Genomic DNA, 26,108 nt, shown 5'->3' with positions numbered 1-26,108 from the left:
CAAAATCACACAGCGATGAAATCATTACAGATAAAAGCAGGCAGTTGTCTTGTTGGGTTGAACACTATTCAGAGCTATATGCACAGGAAAGAACCACCACCAACGAATCACTGGACCAAATACCAACTCTACAGGTCACGCCAGAGCTAGATGTGGACCCACTGTAGAAGAGCTACGCAAGGCCATTGATTTGCTAACAAATGGCAAGGCTCCTGGAAAAGACGGCATCCCAGTGGAAATCCTCAAATGCGAGAAAGACAGCCTGTTACCATATCTTCCTCAGCGGCTACTTAAATGCTGGAAACCAGGGGGAGGTACCACAAGAGATGCATGATGCAAACATCACTTTGTATAAAAATAAAGGCGAAAAGGCGACTGCAACAACACAAGGGTATCTCGCTACTAAGCGTAGCAGGAAAAACTTTCGCAAAAGTCATCTTAGTGTGCCTACAACAGCTGGCGAATCATGTCTACCCTGAATCACAGTGTGGATTCAGGGCTAGAAGATCAACTATAGACATATTTTCCTCTGTGTCCACTCCAAGAAAAATGCAGAAAGCAATACTGACCATTCTACATCACCTTTGTGGACCTAACCAAAGCATTCGACACAGTCAGCAGAGCAGGTCTATTTGCAATACTAGAAAAGATAGCATGTCCACCAAACCTGTTAAGTCTTATATGTTAATTCCACAACAACATGAGAGCAACTGCCCAGGTTGACAGGTCCACTTCAGACAGCTTTGAGATGAAAAGTGGAGTGACGCAAGGATGTGTTCTTGGCCCTACACTCTCTGGAATCTTCTTCTCATACTCTTAGACTGTGCGATTAAGGACATGAGAGATGGAGTGTATCTCCACACAAAATCAGATGTGAAAACTCTTCAATCTGTCCCGACTTAAGTGAAAGACCAAAAGTCAAAAAGGTGCTAATCAGGGAACTTCTATTCCCTGATGATGCTGCCCTCATAGCCCACAATGAAGACCTATTACAAAAACTCATGGACCGCCTTTCAAGTACCTGTCAGGCATTTGCTCTCACCATCAGCATCAAGAAAAAAACGGCTGTATTAGGACAGGGGGTTCCACAAGATCCTTCAATTACCTCAAAAGCAAACCAGCTAGTAGTCCAAAAGTTCAGCTATTTAGGTTCTACAGTGACTGCCAACCTCTCACTGGATGAAGAGCTAAATGTTCACAATGGAGAGGTTGCCACCACCTTTAGCAGACTAACTAAAAGAGCATGAAACAACTCAAAGCTTACCATCAAGACCAAAATGCTAGTGTACCAAGCTTGCGTCCTCAGAATTCTCATGTATGGTGGGGAAACATGGACAACTTATGCTCATCATGAGAAAAAGCTGAACATTTTCCACCTATGTTGTTTATGCTGCATACTCAAACACCAAATGGCAAGATGACATCACCAACGCAGAGGTTCTTCAAAGGGAAAATTTACCAAGCGTGACAACCCTGCTCAAGCAAAGACGACTGCGCTGGCTGGGCCATCTGAGTGGGTTGGAAGACAGATGCATACCCAAGGACATGTTAACCGGGGAGCTATCAGAGGGAACAAGAACATCAGGACGTCCCAAGCTTCACTATAAAAACACACAAGCGAGATATGAAGGAATTTGGAATTGATCCTGACTAATGGGAAATCTTGGCAAGTGATCGTAACAAGTGGTGCCATTGTCTCCATCAGGGATCAAAGTCCATGACAGGAGTGGACTCCTACAGCTTGAAAAGAAAAGGAAGCAAGCAGCTCCCAACCAAGATACATAAATTTGCAATAACTGGCAAAGATCATGCAAATCTCAGATTGGCCTATTCAGTCACATGAGACATTGCAAACCGTCTACATCATAGGCTGCAATTCCCACCATCTCTCGCAGATGAAAGTTTGCCAACAACATTACCATAGTTGAATAGGTTATCAGCAGCAGAGACTACATCAGAGCCCATGCTTCCTCATGAACACTCCCAGAACCATTAGCCTTGTGATCATTGTATATACAACAAAAAACACCAAGACAGACCCTGCGGTACCCTGCGCCAAGAAAACTCTTCAGACAGAGAAGCAATTACTCACAATTGCCCTACATGGCTTCATAGACAGTTTACTGCTATCCACCCTTGCTAGGATGTGCAGGTGGGTCAGAGCCTCATGCAGTGGTATCAAAGGCTGCTGACAGATCTGAAAGAACTAAGGGTGAATTCCTTGCCCCACTGAAGTCAAGAGCAAAATTCCATGTCTTCAAGGGGGCCAGAATTTCATTCAGAAGAGTCTGTCCATTGCCAGGATGAGAGCAATTATACCAGTGCAGTTTTTACCCCATAGCTATGCCTATAACCGGAGTGACCAGGATTAAGGATGCCTGAAGACTTCAAAAATGGCAAGAGTTGCCAAGCCACTACCTTTTCAATAATCTTTCAAAAATAAATAAAAGCAGGAGGCTAAAAAACAGATCTATAATTAAGACTGCCAGCATCAAAAGTTGGTTTTCTGAGCAGAGGCCTCCACAACTTCTATGACAGTGAGCCATCTAGATTGAGACAGTGAGAGATGGAGATACACTTCTCTACTTCAACCTATATATCACAATGGTCTCTTCTGGCTTTGGAATCTATGAGTCAGTGTGGAAAGGATAGCTTAAATTCATGGGAGCAGATGGAATCACACAAGGATAAAATGTAGAGGTAGAAGGGGACTAAAAACACAGCACTGAGGGGCTCTTGAGAAAGGAAAGCAAGATAGGAAGGACAGCCACCAGAAGGGAGAGCAGGCAGAGAGGCAGGAATTAAAATGAAACTCATCTTAATTATCTAACGCAGAGTTGTATCTGAAAGGTAAAAGCAAATATGTAATTTTTCTCCTGATGTAAAGGAATAGCAAAGAAAGCATTAGCCAGAGGCATCTAAAAAAGTTAGCCACACTCAATCATGTGAAGAATAACTGGATTTGGTTTTTACTAATACAGTACAAAATACCTTTTAAAAATCGATTCTTCCCCTAGGCTAAAACAGTGTATTTTTTCCAAGAGCATTATTTTAAAAACAAACTATAAAAAAAAATCCTCTTCACATTTTTAGAACACAAATGAAATGTAATTTTGTAGGATGACAGAACTATCGATGTCCAATACAGATCTGGCAAATGAAGTCAACAGAATACTAATTTGTAAACTCTACTTGTGGATTCATATATTCTAAATGATTTATGTACAGTATTTAATGTGCTCTAGTTCTTCTACCATCTTTCATGCAGCATTATGACACTTGCCGCAATTGTGTACTATTTAGAAGAAATGGATTCTTGCGATTATCCAACAAAGGAATTCATGCTGAAACTGGAAGTCCAGCTGATCACCACCAGAGGAAAAGCTAGCATAAGTCTGTAATTTCCAGTTTTATTTTTATATTGGTGAAACATAGAACCTCTTCCGAAAGAGGCAGCATCTGCAGAGCTGTTACAAATACGCTTCATACTCTAATACACCTCACAGGTTTGGAAAAGGTATGGATAAAGCACAGTTTCACATTGTATGAACACTTTACACTGTATCTGGTCATACAAATTCAGTCATATTAAAAGGTAATTTATATATCATCTGACTTCACATACAATGGATAATATTTCAGCATCTTCATACAAACTTTTTTGTTTTTAAATAGTTGGCATCATTTTTGGAAATAATTTCTCTTACTGCAAAACAGTATATTTTCACTTTAACTTATTATTTAAGTGATAAGTTACAAAAAAAGTACCAATTGTTTTGGAAAGTAGAAACAAACATTAAATATGTAATATAGACACATCTGTTTACAATTACACATTTACTAAAGGCAGTAACATTCCTATTACACTTTTACCTAATATAGTCTATTTTATATAATCTATTCCCCCCTATCTAGTTTTCAACCATAGCCATCTTTTCATATTTCAGTCTTGAAAGCAACATTGCAATCAAATATTAAATTTTTATTCTCTTTGATACATACAAGTCCCTTTCATTTTAATGAGCTTTGCTAGCATAGTACAACGAATTTTTGCCCTTAACTTTCCTTAATCAGTACATGAATTTTAGTTGGGAAACCTCTATCAACATGGAAGGAATTGTCAAGCTAAAACCTCACCATAATACTTTGAAAAAATCAGTGGTTAGTGTCTAAAATCGTTTTGGACAACAAAAAACAGATGCTACAAAAGTGCTTTGTTTCAGAAGTGAATGCATAGACTTGTAGCCTTATCTTACACAACACATTAGTGTTTTATTACTGGGGTAGTTTAAACAAAAACTGCACTACTTTTTGTCTTACTAACATATACAAGTACACTAATTTTCTTCACTTATGCATGTCACACTCCCTTTCCTCAGATATCCCAGGTTGTGTGTAACAGGTAGTCTTAAATTCCCAGTGTAGTCACTAAAGTTGTCCTCACACAAAAGTACTGGGAACATCAATCATATCCTACAAGAGCCCCTCTTCTAGAGCATAATGTATGTCCATGAGCAGTCAAGGAGTCAGAAGTTATTGAGTTCATTAGAGTAAACTATTCCAAGAGTTATATTTGTTAGTACCATTCAAAGGACAAGTCACAGATCTTCAAAGCCCTCTCACCAGTCTTGACAGAAAAGCAAGACACTCACACTTGCCAAATTTTATAGAAGTCAAGGTGTGCAAGCAAACTTCCAATATCCATGACGCTAGTATAATGTGACAATTTAAAAAACAAAAAACAAAACAAAAAGAAAACCACACACACACGAGGAAAGCTCAGCACTAAAAGGGTATTTTCAAACAACTTCGCATTTCAGATCCAAGCTTCAGTCCATTACAACACAATTTGGGCACATAGAACCAGTTTTTAAAACATCTATCCTAGCATAACATAGAATAAAAGACTCAACAATGGGAGCTTCTATCAACAGTGTATGTCACACTAGCCTTGCCTGACCAATGTGGTACATATTCAAAGTTTGCACATTCTTTCACAACATTCCTAAATCAGATATCGACTCAAAAGAGCTTTTTCACACTTGTACATTTAACAGAATTGTTTCAAGAATTCTCAAAATTTCTGAAATAATTTGATGCCTTAACAAGGTAGAAGCCACAGTATTAGCATTTATACCTTTTTCTGGTCTAATGCTCACTGCAATTTAGGAGTCATGGTGCATCATGAATCCCCCGCCTCCCCCCCGTCAGATTCTGAATGACTTCATCCTATAGTAGTCCTTCATGGGTTCTTCCGTAGAAATTTCTGCAGAATTGAAGTCTATGGTCACCTATTAGGCATGGAATAGTCAAACTGGAGTAGTCAAATTTAGTTTGATCCTGAAGAATATGCACTAGATTTTTGTGATGATTTACACTTAAGTTTTTCAAATAACTTTGATGGGTTATTAATGGGAACTTTGGGCCAAAGCTAGAAAATGCTAAACAGACCACTTACTGGCTACATTATGCTTTAAATAATTGTAGAAGAGTATTGCTGATTCCAAATTTAAATTAACTCAAATTTTTGAAGAACTGTGTTCTGAGCTATTTCCACAATGTTACATTTCACTTAGATTTTTGCTGATTTCTTTTTCTGCAAGGGCTTTATATTCGGCAAACAATACATCTATCTGCAGTCTTTTCAATTGATTATTGTTGGCTCCTTTCTCCTTTGCAATATGTACATTACAAACAGCATCTCAATCTGCATGCAAATGTATCACCAAAGATCTCTTGAGAATATTGTTTCTTTAGGTGAAAGAGAGCCCCATTATTTTCCCATAGGTATCTGAAGAAACTTGCAAGATGGCTTCATATCAGTTGTCCTAGTTATTTTCCACACCCTTTTACACTCCTGGATAATGCTTATAAAAATAAGGCATTTAAAACAAATCCCTCTACAGGGTAAAAATGTTTTCAGAATAAATGGAAAGGTCCACACCCCACAGCTTAAACTTGTATAAATATCTGGAGTTAGTCTTCTTTATTCAGATACTCAATGTGCAAAAAACTACACCACGATGAATAACCTTTAAAACTGCCAAAGTGAAAAGAAATTACAAACATGTTATAGAGAACCAGAAGAGCCAGTCAAAATATTCTAGAATCCAATGATTTGAAACTCTAGTTGTTTCAATACTTCTCCCCAATCTGATTTAGTTTCTTTTAACCTATGTGCTTTAGAGAAGACAATATTATTCAGATATTTCAGTCAGAGGAAGGCAGTGACTCAGGAAGTTCTTATCATGTACGGAATGGAGTCCAGAAATGCTTCAACAAGTGGTGGGTTATCATGCTTTTTTGTAATAGTACCCAAAAGCTGTCAAGTCAATATTAGCATTCCGATATCATGAGTGCAATGAAGCGCTGGTAATTCTGGTACCTTTGGATATGCTCAACATCCACAAACAGCAATATTTCTGATATTTAACATTAAACATGTTTACAACTAGCATAGTCCACCAGAATATTCATCATCTTCCTCCTCAGCATGGGAGCCAACTGCGGCCGGTCCTCCTGCTTTGTCCAGTGTAGTAACTGGTGATTTCTTCTTAGTTCCTCCTCCTGGGACCGCCAAACTAAGAGCTAGCTTGGCATACTGACAACAACAAACAACAACATTATGACAGGTTTAGTGTCAACATTGTCATAGGGCCAAATCCTACTTGCCTTTCTCTAGAAAGAATCACAATGAAGTAAATGGGACTACATGCCTAAGTAAGGTGAGCAGGATTTGCCTCAGTCTATTGACTGCACTCAAAATGGCAACAATCCATTATTTTGTAACATTCTGTTCCAATAGCATAAAAAAAGAGAGACCTAATGCATGCACTATTCTCTCTGTTAAAGTGATTCTGCTCCTTTATAGAATAATCATTGCCATGTTGCACAGTACAATTGACTAGAAGTTTAAGATAAGCAAGTCTCATCAATGCAGTTTTTTAAATGTGCAGCACTGCATATTTTATCTAACCACCACCACATAAGTGGTCTTTTACAGAAGCTTTTTCAATCAAGATGGCATCATCTTTTCAGATTTTAAAGTTATATTAGGTGAAAAAATAAATAGTTAGAAAACCTACACTAGGATGATCAGAAGTTTCTATTACTGCCTGTCTTTCTACAATTTCCAAATATGAAGGTGGTTTTTTTTTTAAAAATAGCAAGTATTTTCTTGAAAGGAAAAAAGACATCTTTCTTTAAAATAGCAAATGGCCATGGTAACTCACTGTAAAATTACAGGACTACTCTTGAGAACTGAGCAGTGCTTGCAACTCCTCTTGATATCAATAAAAGCTGAAGGTGCTTAGCATGGATTTCTAGCTAAATGGACTTGTACAAACAGTACTGTATTTCTGAGCTGAAGCATTGACTGCAGAGTTTTCAGCACATGTTGGGGACAGAAGGGAACTGAACTCAGATGCTATTCAACAATATTCCAGCCAATTTTTCAGACAGACTTACGAATGCCATAAGTTGCTCATTCTTCTGACCCTTCCAGATAAGAGGGAAGATCAGAGGAATGTGAAAATTTACAAGTGGTGAGCAGTAAAGTGGAAAATATGAGAAGCTGGAGGGTGGGGAGAGCAAATCCAGGACAAAACATACAATAACTCCAAAACAGTTCTCTCTTTCTTACCAGGTAAAAGGTTTATGAAAATCCACATGAAATGCTAACTTACATCATTGTCCATGTACTTGAAGAGTGGTGAGTTACAGACATTAGAAACTTGATCCTGGTCCTGGTTGTCATAGCCTTCTAGAAGCTGTTCTAGTGCTGCACAGTCTTCGCTTCCATTGAATCCCGGTATACTAAAGGAAACAAAAAGTTCATTCAAAACATTTAAACTTGTCCACTCATAGCACGCAACAATTTGTCTATGTTTACATGTTACTGAGTAAGAGTAGAGGGACAGGCAGCTGTAAGGCTTGTGTTTATAAAAGTTTATGGTATTGCTTAAATAAATCTCAAAACCCAGGCTGAACAAAAATGCCTAATGGCGTGAAAATGTATTTTTTACTATATGATCATCTAACCATGCAAATTATAAACAGATCATCAATTTTTTTAAAAATGTTTAGTTCTCTGCTTGGGACTAGTTGTCTGCATGGTCCCAGATGATAGAAGTGCCTTAAATCTCATGAGTTTCTGTTAACTAGTCATAATATTTTCCTTTTACAGTGCGTGTATGGAATCATAAGTGTTTGAGACTAGGCAAGGTAAAGTCTTAGGTTAAAAATGATCCATTTTCAATTATCTTTAGAATTTAAAAAAAAAAATGTACGATATCTGGTCTTAAGCTACAAAGTGGCAAGAAAATGATAACACAAAATAAAAGCAGTAAATTCAATTGGCAACAATCAAAAAGTCCCTTATCAGTACTGAACATAGTTACAAGAGCTAATCCATCTCCGTTCAGTGTATGAAAGAGACAGATACTAAAATGAGGCAGCACTTAAAACAATTAAATATTTTTTAGTGAAAGAACGCCAAGAGCAACAACCCTGTATTGTTTATTCAGCTTTTATTAAAGCTAAGCAAACAGATAATCTGGGAAGAAGGAACAGAAAAGTGGAGAGTAGTGAACTGAACAAAATTTTTCTAGCTGTTTAATTTTTAAGCAAAAAATAAAATCAATATAAATATTTTCATTGTTTATTTTAAGGTATGTATGTCTTGCTATTAAACTAATAGTATATTAATAACTACAACTGACCATTTGAAAACAAATGTTTTTCAAATGGTAGTCTTCCAAAAGACACTGTTGTACCATAAACCAAACCAACAGAGTACAGGATTCAAACCTGTGGAAATACAGACTTGCCACATGGCTCTTTAATAAAGATGAATTCATATCAATCTTCAACATAACCAAATTTTAAGTTTGAAAACAATGGGGCAAATATATGCCTTACCTGTAACTTTCCCTGACACATCTTTCTGCAGCAACATAGTCATGTCTATGAAGATGAACTAAGACTTGAGCAATAGTTTTCTAAAATAAATGAAATGACTGATCACTCTTTAGTAACCAAATATAAGATATTTAACTTCTATTATGAATTCAATACCAAAAGTCCTGTTGCTTGCTCAGGATAGGTGTAAAAAGAACACTACAACCAATGGCACAATTGCTCTACACCGTTCCCTGCTCCACATTCACAAATGAAAAAAGTGATGGGCTCTGAAAATACTGATCTATACCAGCTATGGATCTGTCCCATCTTTTTTAAAAGTAGTGTAGAGGAAGAGATCAAAGTGGACCAATTCTGTTGTAACCTTAGATTATCTGAACCTAGGTTTACAAATTTAGAACTGAAAGACAAAATTATTCTAACAAGAATTTTGAAACCACAAACCAATTTTTTGCTTATGTTAGGATTTTCTGACTAGATATGCTTATTTGTCCAAAAAGTTATTGCATTCAAAATATCTAGCCCCACTTCCCGCCATCAGCACACATTTAGAAAATAAATTAACATATCTCCCATTCCACATAGCCCAAAGAATTATTTAATTTAACTGTATTTGCAGGTTCACCTACAAAGATATTTTATCTTTTAGCATTTTCAAGAAGATCAGAAAGCTATAAAAGCCATTCTGATGATCCGCAACAACTATTTGCAGCATTTTCAAGACTATTATGCTGATACAAGACAGTTAAGGAGGTGGGTGAAAGGAGGGGCTAGCCATCCAGGAGGTGCTCATCCAATAAGAAGTTTATCCTGGACTGCAAGACATACAGTGCCATTCAGTTAGAGGTGCTGCAGACAAAGGCCTATCAATTTCCCTTTGCGCATTTCTATTTTATAAACAGAAAAGAAACATTCACTCAGGTCTTTTACCTTATAACATGTTGGATAATTTTCAACTTCTTTATAAATACTTTTTTCCTTCTGAATAGACAACGCAGCCTCATCTAATCTAGAAACAAGAACAAACATAGAAGGAAGTGTGAGAAACCAGTGTAAAGAAACCAGTGATTAGAGCCTTATGATGTGCATATTTTAATGTTTGTAGGTGGTAAAGGCGGCACAGGAGCTGTAAAGACATTTCAGTAGTCCACATGAAGCCTATTAAGAGTTCATATTTGTGTCTAATCAATTTTTATTCCTCCAGACTGAACCAAAAAAACCCAAGACACTGTTTTTGTTTAAATCCACTGGCATTAAGAATCAAAGTAATCTAAACTATCGAGTCTTAAAGTTTTCATTTGGTCTTCAATCTTGATGGAATCAGTGTAACATTGCAAAGGTTAAAAAAAACCACATCTTTCAGAAATCTTGTTATTTTTGAGTTACCAGACAAAAATACTAGAGTGAAATCCAGAAATCAGTGCTTCAGTTTGAAAGCAATCCATGCCACATGCCAGTAAAGTTTAATTTTATGCTAATCAGAGCACCAACACATGTACGTCCTATACTTTTCTAGCATTTCTGTCCCTGTCATTGCCAGGTCCCAGACCTATGTGAAAACAAAAGCTGTAATCTTTGAAGTCAACCCAACTCACGGAAGGAAGTCACAATCCAGTGCACATTACTTTTTTAAATAAAAACACTCATGGTGATGAATTGTGAGTACCCAAAACTGCATAAGAGACGCAGACAGGGCTCATTCCTGTACAGAGCTGAGCTCTGGTCTAAACTGGTGTTTAAATTCTTGCTGGATCCCACTAGGATGTTCAGCACCCTACAGGTGTAAATCCAAATAATGCAAAACAGAAAGGAAATGGAATATTTACTTGCAAATATCTTGGTGATCAGTTATGTTGAGCAAGGATCATTTCAGGCAGTGGAAGTCCACAGAGAGCTAATATTTCCAACCAAGCAGTCGTACATACACATAGTGTTGAAATACAGCAACTATTTTACAAGTCACAACACTATAGCGTTTGTACAGGAAGTAAACACTGTATCCAACTGAAACTGCAGAGTCAATTTAGGTAGGAAGTACATCAAAGCTAATGACCCAAGAGTTCACACTGGATATTTAAGGAGGACAAACATGGTCAGGACCTTCATGATACATCTCATCCAAAAGGTGACACCTTTAGCAGCACAGTATCAGCATCAAGCTGGAGCACTGGTTTGGCACTGGAAGGGACAAATGTCAGCTACTGAAACATCAATTTATGTGAGAAGGTTTGGCACTGATTTTTTTTTTTTTTTTAAAAAGACTCTCCCCTGCATACAGATTTTAAACCACACATACATACACGCTCATCATAATCTACATACAAAATGAGTGAAACTCAAACTTTAGCACGACTGTCGAAGTTTTGCATCCTTTTTATGCCTGAGAAATAAATATACTTGCAATGTGAACACAAATGTCTTTAATAAAATACAAAAGTGGGTCTTTTCAGACCAAAAAGAGAAGTTGATTTCAGGTTGCAAAAAAGGACAATAACCCTGCCTAGTACTCTGGAGAGGCATTTTTAAAGTTTTGCATACATTTAAAATTTATCAGAGTACTTGCTAGTGTTTTGTAACATGGATGTAAAAACCATGCCATTTAAGAGAACTTAGGAACTCCACCTTCATGGTCTACTATTTTACATTTTTAAGCATAAAAGAATTGCTTGGTTTTGGAAAAGGCATGTAATCAAGAAGCACAGGATTTAAAATTTCATTAGCCTCTCTAATAGAGGTTCAGATTACGTTTGTCAGCTATAAATCACCAACTTCATACTCGAATTAATCAAGCTATTTTGGATGAAAGTTTCTAGTTACTATAACTACTAAGGACTTCACATGGCAGCTAACTGATTCAATATATCTCACAATTCTTGGCAATCATAATTCCATTTCCCTACCAAAGAGTTTCTTTCACTGAAACTCACAAAATAGTCATTCAAAGAATATGGATATTTTAGACTACTACTCTTCTGAAGCAGAATCATCAATGACATCCACAGAAGTACAGTAGGACCTCCCTGATCTGCTCACACAAATTATGTTTAAGTCTGCTATTGTGACTGATGATGAAAACACAACAAACTGATTTTCTGTTTAATGATATGCAAGTTACTTGATGTTCCAAACCCCAAGTGACATCAGACACAATGTGGCCTCTATAAATCAGTATGACAATCAAGCTAGTCTCAAAAACATTAAGGTACACATCTCAGCTGACAGTCCTTCCACCCATGTAATATAAGGGTTTTCCTTTTATATTATCATTGTTGCTCACAATTACAGCACACACTCAAGGCTTGACAAAATTTAATTAGGAACACAGACTCAAAGACAGACTTATAGTGAGCTATTGGTTGTAGTTATGTATGTTTATGCTAAATCATGGTACAATTTGGTACTACTAACCAATAGAATTAGAAAAACAGGTCAACCTGAGGATTCAAAGTCAAATGCTTCACCCTTGATTCAGAATCAGATACCCGCATATGGGTTGCTTTGGTTGGGTAAGTCACTTAATTCCCCTACTTAATATTCTACACAATTAACACATGGAGAAATCTAAAGTGCTTACTACCCAGTGTTGTGGGGAATAATTCACACTGATGAAGAACTTTAGAGATGAGCCACACCAGGTTCTCAATCATTCGTAATTTGTCTTCACTGAATTATTAGAGAAATACTAAACATTTTATAGCGCCAAAAAACAAAACAAGAAAAAAACAGATGAGTTTTTCAGCACTCAGGTATAGCCAGCAGAAACTTAAACTGGATCTTAGTCTGACAGGCACCAACATAATATTCTGTTTCCAGATAGTGACTTTTGAAGAGGCAATATGTAGATTCCGTGAAACTCAGCAGTAAAGATTTCAATTATATTTAGAGGAAAACATAAAAAGTTATACCTGCGTCCTCTGACTAAAAGTCTTGAGGCCTTCCCTAGCAATTCTACAGCCTGCCGTAAACGTTCTTCATTCTAAAGGTGCAGAACAAAAACAAAACGTTTTACACATTTGTGGCTTTAATTCTATGCAACTTCTCTCCTTTTTGTAAATGAAACACAAACATAAGGTTTGAGCTCAGGTCAGTGTGGGGTTCTCCCATGGCCTTACTACTTTTAATCAGCATTCTGCTGTGTAACATCTTTCCAATGTCACAGAACTGCTGCAGAGCTCCCTCCCGCTGGACTGCCCAAGAAGTGGGAGGAAGCTGTATAGGAGATTAAATTCAGATCGTATACAGTGGGGGATGGAGTATTGGTAGGAAAGGAGCAATGCTGGACTCTGCACCTTTACATTAAATATCCCACTAGGAGCTGAGTGACTTCCTGTGCAACATTATTCACTCACTGCTGTGATAAAGAACAAGACAGAGCTCAAAACTAAACCTCACATTACAGCTATCTGTGTGCAGAGCTATTTTAGGCTGACTGACCTTGAACACGTCTTCCTTGTACTCAATCTTTATTTCCTTACCAGCCTTTATTTCCTTTGTTGTTCAAATTAAAATGGTAGTACTTACTTCGAACACTGATGCTGTCTGCTGATAGAGTTGTACAGCCTTTTCTGGGTTCATACTTTCTATTAGCCTGAAATAAATACAAGCCAGAATTATTATTATTCAGCTCAGATAGTAAAGCTTTCTCCTAGTACAGGATTCACACAACAGTCTATAAAAAGGCAGCACCAATGTTTTGGGATTTGTCCTAGCTACCAATACTGCAGGCTTACTTTCCAGCCCGTTCCAGTGCAATAGCTGCTGTGTCAGGTGTTCCATTCTCCAGGTACATCGTACTGGCCTTCTCAATCAGCTGAACTGCTTCAGGAAGTTTTTGCATCTCCTGTAAGAAAAAGTTGGGAGAACAACAGTGTCAGGAACTATGCTAATATACAACAGACCAAATGGAAGTATTCTGTATTGCATAGAATTACATTTGTAGAGTTCAGCTCCCCACAATGTAAACTACAACATACACAGTGCAAACAAGCATCTCATCCTACTTTTCCCTCCACCTGCTTATGATAAATCAGAAAAGTTGGCTGATTTTGTTCTTTGCATTAGCCACATGATGGAATACACTGAATGAGCACTCACGCAGTGGAGCTACAAAACCAAAGCAGCCAGTCTTGTTTCCCTTTGTCACGTTTCAATTTTGGAATAAATAAATCAGTTCCCTGGTAGCCAAACTTTACAATTTGTTTGGAGGGCACATCATCGGAAGTGGACATATATACAGACTTTTTGTAGTACTTGATTTGAACCCTGAAATAATGATTCTCTGAAAGTCTGTTTAACTGATCAACATCTGGATTACAAGTTCGCTTTGAGTTCCCTAAAAACTGGCTTATGGTGGTTAATTAGCTTATTTTACTATACATTGATTTTCTATCCCCTAAATGATGTTTTCAACTGTTGGTTAAACCCATTCAATAAACTGCAAAGCTATCAAGTCATTATTGCATGCAAAATCACTAACAGGATTGTGGCAAATGTGATTAGAAAACTAATTTCTGTTGACTACAAGATTTATGTTGAGCTAAAACAGAAGGGCTAAGGTATGGGAGTTGTCACCAAGAACTATAATACGTCAGCTTACTGAAGGATCACGAGTTATATAATGGTGGTCTGTTAACAATGTCTTTGTATGTTAAAATCATACAATCACAGTGCATGTGATGAAACTATAGGATATCCCACTCATCAGCACCAAGACTGGTTTGATGAAAAACAACAAGGAAATCCTAGCATTAATTCACCAGAAAAGAACTACGTTCTGTCACTGGCAAAATGATTCTTCTAACCAACGAAAACATGAGGCTTATCACCTGCTCAAGGCCGAAGTCCAAAGGAGACTGTGTGACATCAAAAATAAGTGGTGGCAAGAGAAGGCCTCTGAGATCCAGGGTTTCATAGGTCAAGATGACACAAGAAGCTTCTTTCAAGCAACAAAAGCTACATATGGGTCAAGCTCCAAAGGTCCAACCCCCTTATGTTCCAAGATTGTCCTTGAGGGTGGAGCCAATGCAGCCATTAAACAATGCTGGAAGGAGCACTTGAATAGCCTACTAAACCACGAATCCAGAGTCTCTGAAGACACCATCAAGTCTATTCCACAACGCTCAGCAATGGCACACCTTGCTGATCCCCCGACTTCTGAGGAAGTCCAGCGTGCCATCACCCAGCCAAAAAGATCACAAGGCAACAGGCCCAGATGGCATCCCAACGGAGGCTTTTAAAACTGGTGGAACAATGCTCCAGCACAAACTTTGCCAACTCCTCAACAAAATCTGGACCTCCGAAGAAATTCCACCGGACTTGAAGAATGCCAACATTGTTACAATATTCAAGAAAGGGGATAAATCTTTGCAGAACAACTACAGAGGTATTGCCCTCCTCTCCATCGCAGGGAAGATCCTTGCCCTGATGCTATTAAAACACCTTTGCTCCCTTGCCAAGGAACTCCTTCCCAAATCACAGTGTGGCTTCAGGCCATCCAGAGGCACAACTGACATGATCTTCGTGGCATGACATATTCAGGAAAAGTAAAGAGAACACCACCAGGAACTGTTCATGGCATTCATCGATCTAACCAAGGCCTCTGACTCTATCAATCGTGATGCCCTATGGAAGGTGCTGTGTAGGTTTGGCTGTCCACAGAAATTCATTTCCATCATCACGATGGAATGACTGCCACCATTCTGTGCAACGGCTCAGAGACTGAGCCATTCAGCATTCGCACTGGTGTCAAGCAGGGCTGTGTCACTGCTCCAAACACACTTAACCATTTACCTTGCCGTGATCCTGATTCTCATCTGTGACCGCCTTCCTGATCGAATCGGGATTGAGTATCATATGGATGGTTAACTCCTCATGATCTTAGATTTTGTTTGGAGACGTCCAAGATTGAGAATTGGCATCACTGACCTTCACTATGCAGATGACTGTGTCTTTCTTGCACACACAGGCCGACCTGCAAAGTACCCTAAATCTTTTTGCAGATGCCTATCACAGCCTAGGTCGGTCTCTCTTTCTCTCAAGATTGGGAAAACCAAGGTACTTTACCAGCCCTTACCTGCACAAATTACTCTTTGTACTCCACAAATCATCAGTGGAGAACCCCTAGAAAATGTGGACCATTTTCCATACCTTGGCAGCCACCTCTCCCGAACAACCAGCATTGACACAGAAACTGAATACAGGATCCGCTGTGCCAGCACATCCTTTGGAAGACTACTCAAATGAGTCTTCAATTATAGAGATCCGCAAACAGGCACCAAGATCTTGGTTTACAAGGCAGTTTTCATCCTCACCCTTCTCTATGGGTGTGAGACCTGGGTAACCTATAGACAACATCTCAAGTGGCTGGAGTGGTTCCAGCAGCACTGCCTCAGGAGGATTCTCAGGATCAGCTGGGAAAATGGACGCACTAACATCAGCGTTCTCTCTGCAGCCAACATGAGCAGTATAGAAGGGCAGGTCATAAAACACCAAATCTGCTGGGCTGGCCACTGTATAAGTATGCCTGACTCTTGCCTCCTGAAGCAAGTACTGTACTCTTCTCTCAGTTAAGGCAGGGAAGAAGGGCTCGCGGAGGACAGCGAAAGCGCTTCAAAGACATCCTGAAAGTACACCTTAAAAAGGGAGGCAAACTGGGAGGATTTGGCACGGAACAGAACACATGGCGACACAATGAACCCCCTTGGCAGATATCCTCGCATCGAGGGATAGCCAAAGAAGTTAATGCCGCCTTAGTGTGTTTACAACAAAGTAATTCTACCTTATGGCAATTCCCAAATGGCATGAAGTAAAATATTATGTACCATATAGGCTGTCCCATACCAAAGCTAGCAAAAGCTAATGAGTTTGGCCTACGTAAAGAGATTTTTATTGATGTATGTTCTTTATTGCATCTGCCTTGAAATGAGCATTTGATAGATGGAGCGTGAAGTTGTCTTGTTACACCATAGCTTCCACGCACTTCTGGGTCTGGGGCTGAAATGTTATTTTGCTGCTTCTTACGGAAATAATATATTAATCCAAACACATGCCTATGCCTCCTACAGGAAAAACTCTCAAACATTTACAAGAACTCTTTGATTTCTTATATTTTTGGCCTGTTGTATACAGCGTAGAAAGTCTGTGGAGCTGGAGCAGAACTATAAAATAGGTAACAACTCCTCCCTCCCCCTCAACTTAGCAGAACTATCTCTGCAGAAGTCAGATGCCACAACGAGAGAACATGTGACTGGTTGCTCTTTGCAACACCATCAACCTGCCAACTCCCAGGAATTCAGAAGTGAACAAAGACCTTGTCATCATTAGCCATTTTTCTATTGGGAAAATTTCATAGAAGAACAACTCTAGAGGCACGCAGAGCCAATACAGAAGTACAGGATCTACACATGAATAGCCCTCTGATTCTGTGGAGCATTGGAAGGAGACAGTAGTGTCCCTTGATTATTCTACAACACAGGTGAACTCCCCTTCCCCTCTCATAAGAGCAGAAGGAAGAAATCTCAAGTTCAAATCTAATTTCCTGTCCCTTTCAGGATGTATCTCCAGTAAGTGACAACAGGACACACTATTATTTACCTGAACCCAAAAAAATAAGCTGCGACTATGAAGTACATTATTAAGAAGAGAGAAATGTAATTACATACATACTAAACTCAACCTCCCATCTCCCGATTTTGATTTATCAAGTTTCAACCAGGAAAGAATGTTGCATCATTGAAAATTATTGGAGGGAAACAATAAAAGGTCAACACTGGAAGTCTAGCACCACTTTAATGCTAATGCTGCAAGTTGAAAACTGCATATATTTTAAAATACAACTGTCCATGGGAGACTTCTTATTGTTTTGAAACAAACACATAAATAAAGTGACCAGTAAATACCTTTAACATCATGCCAGCTTGTTCATAAGCTCTACAAAGAAAAAAGTTAGGTTTACTCAGTGTTATTTCAGTGAGATGAAGTGACATGTCTTGCTGTGTAGCAAGAGCTACTATACATCAGCTAATGGTGAATCATAACGACACATACATTTCAAACACCGTACGTGGCTTTTATTTACAACGACAGTTTCTAACTTGTGCGCTAGTGACAGATATTGCAACCTCCTGCTGCATCTTTGGGGACCACTTTATTACGTTCATGAATAAAGTACGTATGATTGTATTCAACTCCATGGAGGAGCAGCTGTCGTAACACTTCACGAACTAAAAACAGTGGACAATGATTAAGGCCAGTTGCTAATACTGTAAGTAACTCTAAAGACATACCACCCTCAGTGCTAGTTTGCATATACTGATTGAAACTGGGTTTTCCAGACACTGAGAAACAAATAAATAGCTGTGTTTATATCAGGACCTTCTTTTGATCTAGCAAATAGACACGCTTTTATCCAATGGGGCTCCAATCCTGCTGAAGGGTTGGAAGAATGATGGCCTACCAGAGTCTGGAGCGAACCACAAAGAGGGGATAAACAGTATCCCCGAGACTGTGACAGTGTTGTCTTCTATGGATCAAGTGCTTTTGACTATATGTTTCCCAGCCCAGACCAAAGATACCTTCCTGCTTCTATAGCATGTACTGTGTGTGGCAAATTTTGCACCAGTGCATCAAACTAATCAGACAATCTTTTCACTATTTGCCACGAGCTGAAGGAATGGGAGGGTAGGAAAGGTCTGATTGTGTTTCCACTACACAGACTAGACCACAGTGGCATGAAAAACTAAAAAAAAAAAAAAAAAAATCTACTAATAGAATTAAGAACAGCTAATATTATAGAGCACCATTCTGGTGATTAGAGACATTGAAGAAATTTCAAGTATGTGAAGAGAAAAATTATTTATTATCTTAATCATACATGCAGTAACAAAAACTCAAATGAAATAAGCAGATCCTGAGCAATATCCTATTGATGAACAATCCAAGAGATACTGGAACTAATCCTGATAGGTGCTAAAAAGTCTTAATTTCCATTTACTTCAATGGGATTTGCAGAGTCTCAAAAGCTTTCCAGGATGAAGCCACTAAGAAGTCTGATCATGAACCAGTGAGAATAATGGAAACTTTGCCATTTAATGAAAGCAGACTTAGCCCCAGTGTATGCATTTTTTAAATAGTCCCATATTTAGATACACATAGCATACTGGGAAATGCATCAAATTAACTGAGGAATTTAAACTTACTTGGCAGCATGGAAGAGACTGGATGTAACAGAGCCAAAGTTAAGGATACAAGCCATAAAACCTGACAGGTAATTATATATCAAAAATAATTTACTGAAGGATTAAGCAAACTGAACTTTTATCTAAATACTAGTACCAAAGATAACATTCATACGGAGGCAAAACTAATCTGATACGTGTGCATGCTAGTTTTTTTGTTTTTGTTTTAAATAAACATTAGGGCAAAATAAAATTCAACATATCCAACTATGAAAGAGCTGACGAAACTAGATTACATACATTTATTTAAAAAGAGCTTTGGTTACTACATTGTGTTAGATAGCGTAATGTTAGCTAATCTTTTAGCAGTATGTTTAATGCGTAGCATCCATTTCTAGGCACCACATGGCAAAAACCATGCAAACAATTAACTAAAAAAAAACTAGCACACATTCCCTAAGGGAAATGTCTTCAATTTAAAAGCCATGTTACAAACAAGGAGATCCCATTTAAGTCACCTACTTGCAGCAAAATAAATAAATAATTTTTTAAAAAACCCACCATCAAACAAAAAAACCCCTCAAAAAGTAAAAATCTCAAGGAAATCTAAGGAACAGAAAGCAAACGCTAAATCCAGGAACAGAAAGCAAACGCTAGAATCTGTTAATAATATGTGCTGAGTGGTACCTGGGCACCTCAATCATAGACCAGGGTCCCACTGTGCTAGGGACTGGCCAAACAAAATAAGACGACCATTCCTGCTCCGTAGGGCTTCTTATTTTTCATTCACCAGATAGAATTCAAGCCCTCAAGGAAACATTCTTTAAAATGAATTTTGGAAGTTAGCTAAGAAATCTTTTAATATTTAGTCTGTGTTTGTCTCTTACATCTTTCCACACCACCCCCTCCCCTCAGTCCAGTTCTGATTGCTAAACAGGTATTTGATTCCTTGAATACCGAACTAACCATCAGTGAAAAGATACGCTCTATTATTTGCATGTGCTTCAGCTTCCCTCAAATAGGCGTCCTTTGCCTGCTCAAACTGTTTGGCATTCTTAAAAGCAACACCTACAAAGAAGAATTAAAGAAAAAAAAGTGTTTATGTTTTGCCATTTTCCTTCTTTCATCTATTGTTCAAGACACACAAAGCCAGATTTTTAAAAGATATTTAGACACCTAAAAATACAGATGGGCATGTAGCGGGATTTTCAAACTGGAGTCAGCTGCCTAGATACTTCTGAAAAATCCAACTACGCGCCTATCTGCACCTTTATGCCCCATATCTTTAAAAATATGCCCCATAATGAAAGTATTTACATTCTTCCTCAATTTATTATTATACTTTATATCAAGGCTCATAAGAATCATTCTTAAATTATTAGTACTTTCTTCCTCTATATAATGTAAGCTAATTGGATTTTCACTATAGTCAGCCTCTCTTCTCAGCTGAATACCTGTACTTCAGTATCCTTTCCATTCACTAACTAGAAATGATGCCAAATAAGTTTATTTTAAGGTTCTAACACATTAGAAGTGATGCCTAATTGCAGTTTTCCTTCTAAATCAAGATCCCTGTCAACAACAAAGTGTACCTGCAATAAATACCAGCCTTCATATTTAGTTCTGGGCACATTACAATATAAAGAAACTTAACTAACCAGCAAGCGTAGACTTATTTAATCAGGATTTTAAAAAAAATCAACGCAGACTCAGCTCAACTCCACTACTGGAGAGCGCACGCACACACATCTTTTTCCCCCCCGCAGTTGCTATTGATTACTTACCAAAACAAAACCAAGAATTTAATATGTGGTGAGCGACTGGGAATATAAAGTGTAATAGGCTAGAAAGATATGCTGCAGATGCTATTCGTGGAAGAAACAGATTTTGGAAGGCGGATAACGTGATTAGACAAAAATGAATCAAACAGAATTGGGCTGCTACATTTTATATTAGTGAGACATTTTCTGGGATACTTGCAAATAAAGAGCAGAAATCCTCAAGACTAAGATGTCAAAAGCATTCAGTAGAATTTCTGCTCAGTATCTTACTGAAAAAGAGTCAATATTGAGAGATTTAAATTCAACAAAACAAAACTCAAGACAGAACACTGAGGGAGGGGAGGATAGCTCAATGGTTTGAGCACTGGCCTGCTAAACCCAGGGTTGTGAGTTCAATCCTTGAGGGGGCCATTTAGGGATCTGGGGCAAAAATTGGGGATTGGCCCTGCTTTGAGCAGGGGGTTGGACTAGATGACCTCCTGAGGTCCCTTCCAACCCTGATATTCTATGATTCTATGAGATAGCTGTCAAAAATAAATCTGAAGCATGAGCGAGCACCAAAATGTTATTTGAAGATGGTGTTATAAGACCACTGACAAGAGTCCCCAAAGAGCTCAAGGGAAGAGAAGTGGGGGGAAAGTCAGAGAGAGAGAGAAGGCAGGAGGGACAGGGGAGAAGGAGGAATAGTGCAAAAAGAGATTTAATTTGACAAAGTTCAGTGGTATCCAAGACAGCAATCAGGCAAACCCAGGATGGCACTGCAATAGGAAGGCCAAGACAGATTTGAGTATCACCTGCATGCATACCAATGGAAAGTTACACCATATAAACACAACTGGATCCTAAGAGCACCATCTGTGTCCCAGGGCTCCAAAAGATTTTTAAGAAATGGAGCAGGGTACATCAGAGAGCCAACAGCAAAGCATTAACCTTGAGGAATCTGATAGATTTTTCCCCTCATCCTCATCAACCTCAACTAAGCAGGAAGAGAGAGAGAAATATTTGCCCTTTAAATAGCATGCACCTTCAAAGTATCCAACAGACAAACTTTGCATACACACATTCTCTCTGTCAAGTCTGTCAAATAAATTAGTGTTGAACAAACTATAAAGCAGAGAAAGAATGAATAAAGTCAAGGTCACTTCTGCAGAGGTTTCCACTATTTGCCTCTATACAGCATTAGGAGTTTCCCTTCCTCACTCAAGTCCAATTCTTTTACCACTCCTTGCATGGAGCTCCCACTGAAGACAACAGGGATTCCCATGCAGAGTGGACATGCTCGCACGTGCACGCACACACACACACGTCAAGCCCCTATTTACAAACAGGAAAAAAAAAGAAGAAAAGAAAAGAAAGGAATCTAACTATGCCTAACTATTTTATCCAAGTCGACTTAACTCTGTGTTCAAACATATTTTGCAAGCAAGATATTTAAAATTGTGATTTGCACTGAGATTCAGTTTACATGTTATTAGTTCTAATCATTTCAAATAAATATTCGAAACACATAAGCGCAATGTATTTCATAGTAAAATTAGAAAGATTTGGTTCTTTATTTTACTCCCTGCCCTCACAACCATCTACAGATTTACAGACAACATCTTAAAATGATGACATCCAAAATATTATCTAAGATTAAATTACTGGATTATTTAAACCTATAAAATGCATTCCCACATACAGTCATACATACCTGCCTTTCCATATTCAGTAGCTGCACTATCATAGTCTGGTTTCCACTTTAAGAATCCAGTTTTCAGGCTGAAATGCAAAAATCAAAAGCCCATCAATAATGAATAAATGGTTGAAACGAGAAACTCTTCTTCCCGCTGTCAACATATATGGTTTTGTTTCAAGTGGCGGCAATGCGGAAGGAAGAGGGGGCAGGCTAGCAAGGGGCCACTGCCTCCTACCCCCTTCGAGACTTCACTAGAAATCAGCCTCACCCATCCATGTGAGATACAGAGAAATGGCAAAGAACTGCCAGAAACTATGGTAAGTAAGGACCAACAATTTGGGCCTCACTGCTCCATCCGGATCAGACCAGGAACAGATGTTTGGCCCCTTTGGATGTTCTGTAATTTCTCCCTCTCTTTTCAGGATAAGCCTCAAATTATTTCTGCTGAGAGGGGGGTTTGGAAGGAAAGTACTTTTTTTTTTAAGCAATAGTGGAACAACTTGTTTCAGGATGGAGGTTTTGGAATTAAAAGTTAACTATCATGTGTTGTACTTCTGGCAGTTTATATTGTCTGTCTATAGCAGTGATTTTCAACCCTTTTTCGTTTGCAGACCCCTAAGAAGTTTCAAATGGAGGTTCGGAGCCCTTTGGAAATCTCAGACACAGTCTGCAGACACCCCCGCCCCCCCAGAGGTCCAGAGACCACAAGTTGAAAACTATGGGTCTGCAGTGTTTGTCTCTCTTGGCTACTTGAATCATAACCTCTTTGGAGCAATGATTACATCTAATGCATTTATACTGTCCTCAACACAACAGTACCAATCTTGGGTGGTAGCCTTCTGGTGCCATCATCCTCTTTCAACAAAGAACAAAAGTAGCTATATGTAAATGCTTTGCTTTCAAAATAAGTTTGGTGTGAGCACAGCTTCACTGAAGTTGCTTGAACAAAAGCCAGTCACGAGTTTCCCACCTCATCTCTTTTCAGTTTTTATTTCTGTTGCATTTCTTCTTCATCTTAGTTCTCCCATTCACCTGCCTCCGAAGCATCACTCCGCTTCCCTTTTCTCTCCACTAGCCTCCTAGTATCTGTCTCAGACTCTAGGGGAGTGGAAGAGGCTTCCCCTACTCCCAATCATTCTAGCTGAGGGGCCTGTCACTGCCCCTGTCAAACATACAGCGAAGGGTAGCCTAGAATTCCTCCTTACCTGTAAGGGGTTAAGAAGCTCAGATAACCAGGTTAGTACCTGATCAACAGGACCAATGGGGAAAGAAGATACTTTCAAATCTGGTCGGGGGAAAGGTTTTTTTTGTGTTCTTTGTGTGGGTGTTCTCTCTTGGGACTGAGAGGGACCAGACGGAAATCCATCTTCTCCAACCCATCCTAATCCAAGTCTCCAATATTGCAACCAGTATAGGTAAGCCAGGCAAGGCGGATTAGTTTATCTTTTGTTTTGCTTGTGAATTTTCCCTGTGCTAAGAGGGAGGTTTATTCCCGTTTTCTGTAACTTTAAGGTTTTGCCCAGAGGGGAATCCTCTGTGTTTTGAATCTGAATACCCTATAAAGTATTTTCCATCCTGATTTTACAGAGGTGATTCTTTTACCTTTCCTTTAAATAAAATCCTTCTTTTAAGAACCTGACTGATTTTTTCCATTGTTCAAAGACCCAGGGGTTTGGGTCTTTGATTACTTTGTAACCAACTGGTTAGGATATTATTCTCAAGCCTCCACAGGAAAGTGGGTGTAAGGGCTGGGGGGGGGGGGGGGAATTGCTGGGGGAAGAGGAACTCCAAGTGGTCCTTTTCCCTGGTTCTTTGTTCAATCACTTGGTGGTGGCAGCGTTACTTTAACACAAGGAACAAGGGAGAATGTGTGCCTAGGGAGTTTTTAATCTACGCTGGTAGAAATAAGCTTAGGGGGTCTTTCATGCGGGTCCCCACATCTGTGCCCTAGAGTTCAGAGTGGGGAAGGACCTACCCCCAGTCATTCTAGCGGAGGAGCCTGTCACTGCCCCCATATAGGATTAGGGGGGCTCTGAGAGCTCAGGGCCCCGCTATCCACGCAGGGTATTTCTGTGACCACACGCGCCACTGTTAATGGGGTTGTTCTCACAGCACCCCGTGTTACGGGCGGGGAGCTACGGCACAGAGAAGCCAAGCGACTTGAGCAAGGTCGCACGGGGAGTTAGTGGTGGAGGAGCAGGCCCCAGGCGAGTGCCCGCGCCGCACCTTCCCTGCGGGCCACCCCGCGCGCCGCCAGGCTCCCGAGGGCAGGCCCGGGAAGCGGGGGGGGACGGGGGGGGAGACGTGGCCTCCAGCCTTCCTCGCGTTGGAGCCCCCCAGTCCCTCTAACCGCCGCCCCGCAGCTCCCGACCCGCGCACGGCACTCTGGGAGCTGTAGTTCTCTCCGCGAAGGTGCGCGGGGCTGAGCTCCCAAGGCGCGCGGCCGCGGGGGAGCGGGAAGGCTGGGGCCGATGACAGGCCGGAGCCACGGGGAACCCGGGGAACCTCGAACGCCCGAGACGCGGCCCCCCACGACCCCTCTCCCAGTAGCGAGCGGCGCAGCCACTCTCCAGCCCGGCCCGCGGCCTGCTCGGGACCCCGGGCAGGGACAGCCCGGCCTCCCGCGCCGCGCTCACTATTTCTCTGCCTTGGCGATGTGCTCCAGCGCCTCGTTGATCTTCTGCGCCGCCATCTCGCCGGGCCGGGCCCGTCTGCACCCGACAGAAACCTCCACCTGCGTCAGGGAAAGAGAGACGGGCTACGGAAAGCCGGAGGGCTCATTAGCAGACACAGGGGGCGGGGCCTGATGCCACGCGCCTGCGCGGGGAGTAGACGGAGTCTACCATTAGGGGGAGGGGCTACTGGTTTGGGGCGGACGCCCGGCGGCCGCGCCGGATCGGAACGGGAGATTAAGCGCGTGCGCAGTCCCGGCACACCGGCGTGAGGGCGCGCGGGCCACGTGCTGCCGCAAGGGCCCTGCGGGGCTGTGTCGAGACCTCCTCGTCGCCCCGCGGGCAGAGTCAGGGGGCCCTTTGCCTGGTCGCTGCTAGCTGGGCCTGCGGCAGGGGCTTCAGGGGCAGTGCTAGTGCTGTGGCTCTCTGGTCTGCCCAACTCACCTGAGGCTTCACAGCTCTCCCCATACCCCCTTGTCTCTTATGGCCTCCACCCTGGCTGGCCTCATCCCCCCCTTGGTGCCTCTTCCACAGCTGTTGTCGCCCAGGCAGGGCTCCAGGATAACCTCTGACCAGTCTAAGGAACAGCTGATGCTGGAAAAGCCAACTACAGGGAATCCAAGAGGAGTCTCGGTTTGTGCTGGCTCTGCTTGGTCCCTCATCTTCCCTTTCAGGGCAGGCAGAGGAGTTCAGCTGCCAGGGTGGTACCTACCCCTTCCCCAGAAGCCTTGCGTAGCAGAGAAGGACACAAAACTAACGTCAAAACCTGTCTTGTTGTCATTTATAAAACATAGCTTTTCCCCCCTCCTTATTGTGTGTTTAATTTTCACAGGGCTTTTGCCTGGAAAACAAGACCAAAAAAACCCAATCAAACCCCAAAACA

The 26,108-nt window shown here is 40.4% G+C and overlaps 1 protein-coding gene across 2 annotated transcripts; it reads right to left on the bottom strand.

Moving 5' to 3' along the window:
• Nucleotides 1-3,390: 3,390 nt before the first annotated feature.
• NAPG (NSF attachment protein gamma) lies at nucleotides 3,391-25,359 on the bottom strand. Of its 2 annotated transcripts, none has more exons than XM_048840248.2 (12): nucleotides 25,190-25,359; nucleotides 22,569-22,636; nucleotides 20,061-20,162; nucleotides 19,116-19,176; nucleotides 17,817-17,847; nucleotides 13,650-13,759; nucleotides 13,441-13,507; nucleotides 12,825-12,895; nucleotides 9,850-9,928; nucleotides 8,920-8,999; nucleotides 7,686-7,815; nucleotides 3,391-6,601 (listed from the first exon to the last, which is right to left on the bottom strand). In XM_048840248.2, the coding sequence occupies exons 1-12, from the start codon at nucleotides 25,243-25,245 to the stop codon at nucleotides 6,452-6,454; spliced, it is 1,005 nt and encodes a 334-aa protein (XP_048696205.1). In that variant the 5' UTR covers nucleotides 25,246-25,359; the 3' UTR covers nucleotides 3,391-6,451. The 2 variants fall into 2 exon arrangements, with proteins under 2 accessions (XP_048696205.1, XP_048696206.1); XM_048840249.2 differs by having other exon boundaries at nucleotides 19,116-19,133; nucleotides 20,078-20,162; nucleotides 25,190-25,357.
• Nucleotides 25,360-26,108: the final 749 nt, after the last annotated feature.

The sequence above is a fragment of the Caretta caretta genome, chromosome 2, assembly GCF_965140235.1.
Source record: "Caretta caretta isolate rCarCar2 chromosome 2, rCarCar1.hap1, whole genome shotgun sequence".
NCBI classification, from domain to species: Eukaryota; Metazoa; Chordata; order Testudines; family Cheloniidae; genus Caretta; species Caretta caretta.
Note: the sequence above shows the minus strand (reverse complement) of the source record. Positions and strands in the feature narration are given on the sequence as shown.

Bases quoted from the DNA above. Each gene is read 5' to 3' on its own strand.
- NAPG (XM_048840248.2), bottom strand. From the start codon at position 25,245: ATGGCGGCGCAGAAGATCAACGAGGCGCTGGAGCACATCGCCAAGGCA. The intron at 13,508-13,649 runs GTAAGCCTGCAG...TATTTATTTCAG, and splicing joins GCACTGGAACGGGCTGGAAA to GCTAATAGAAAGTATGAACC. The intron at 6,602-7,685 runs GTAAGTTAGCAT...TGTTGTTGTCAG, and splicing joins TCAAGTACATGGACAATGAT to TATGCCAAGCTAGCTCTTAG.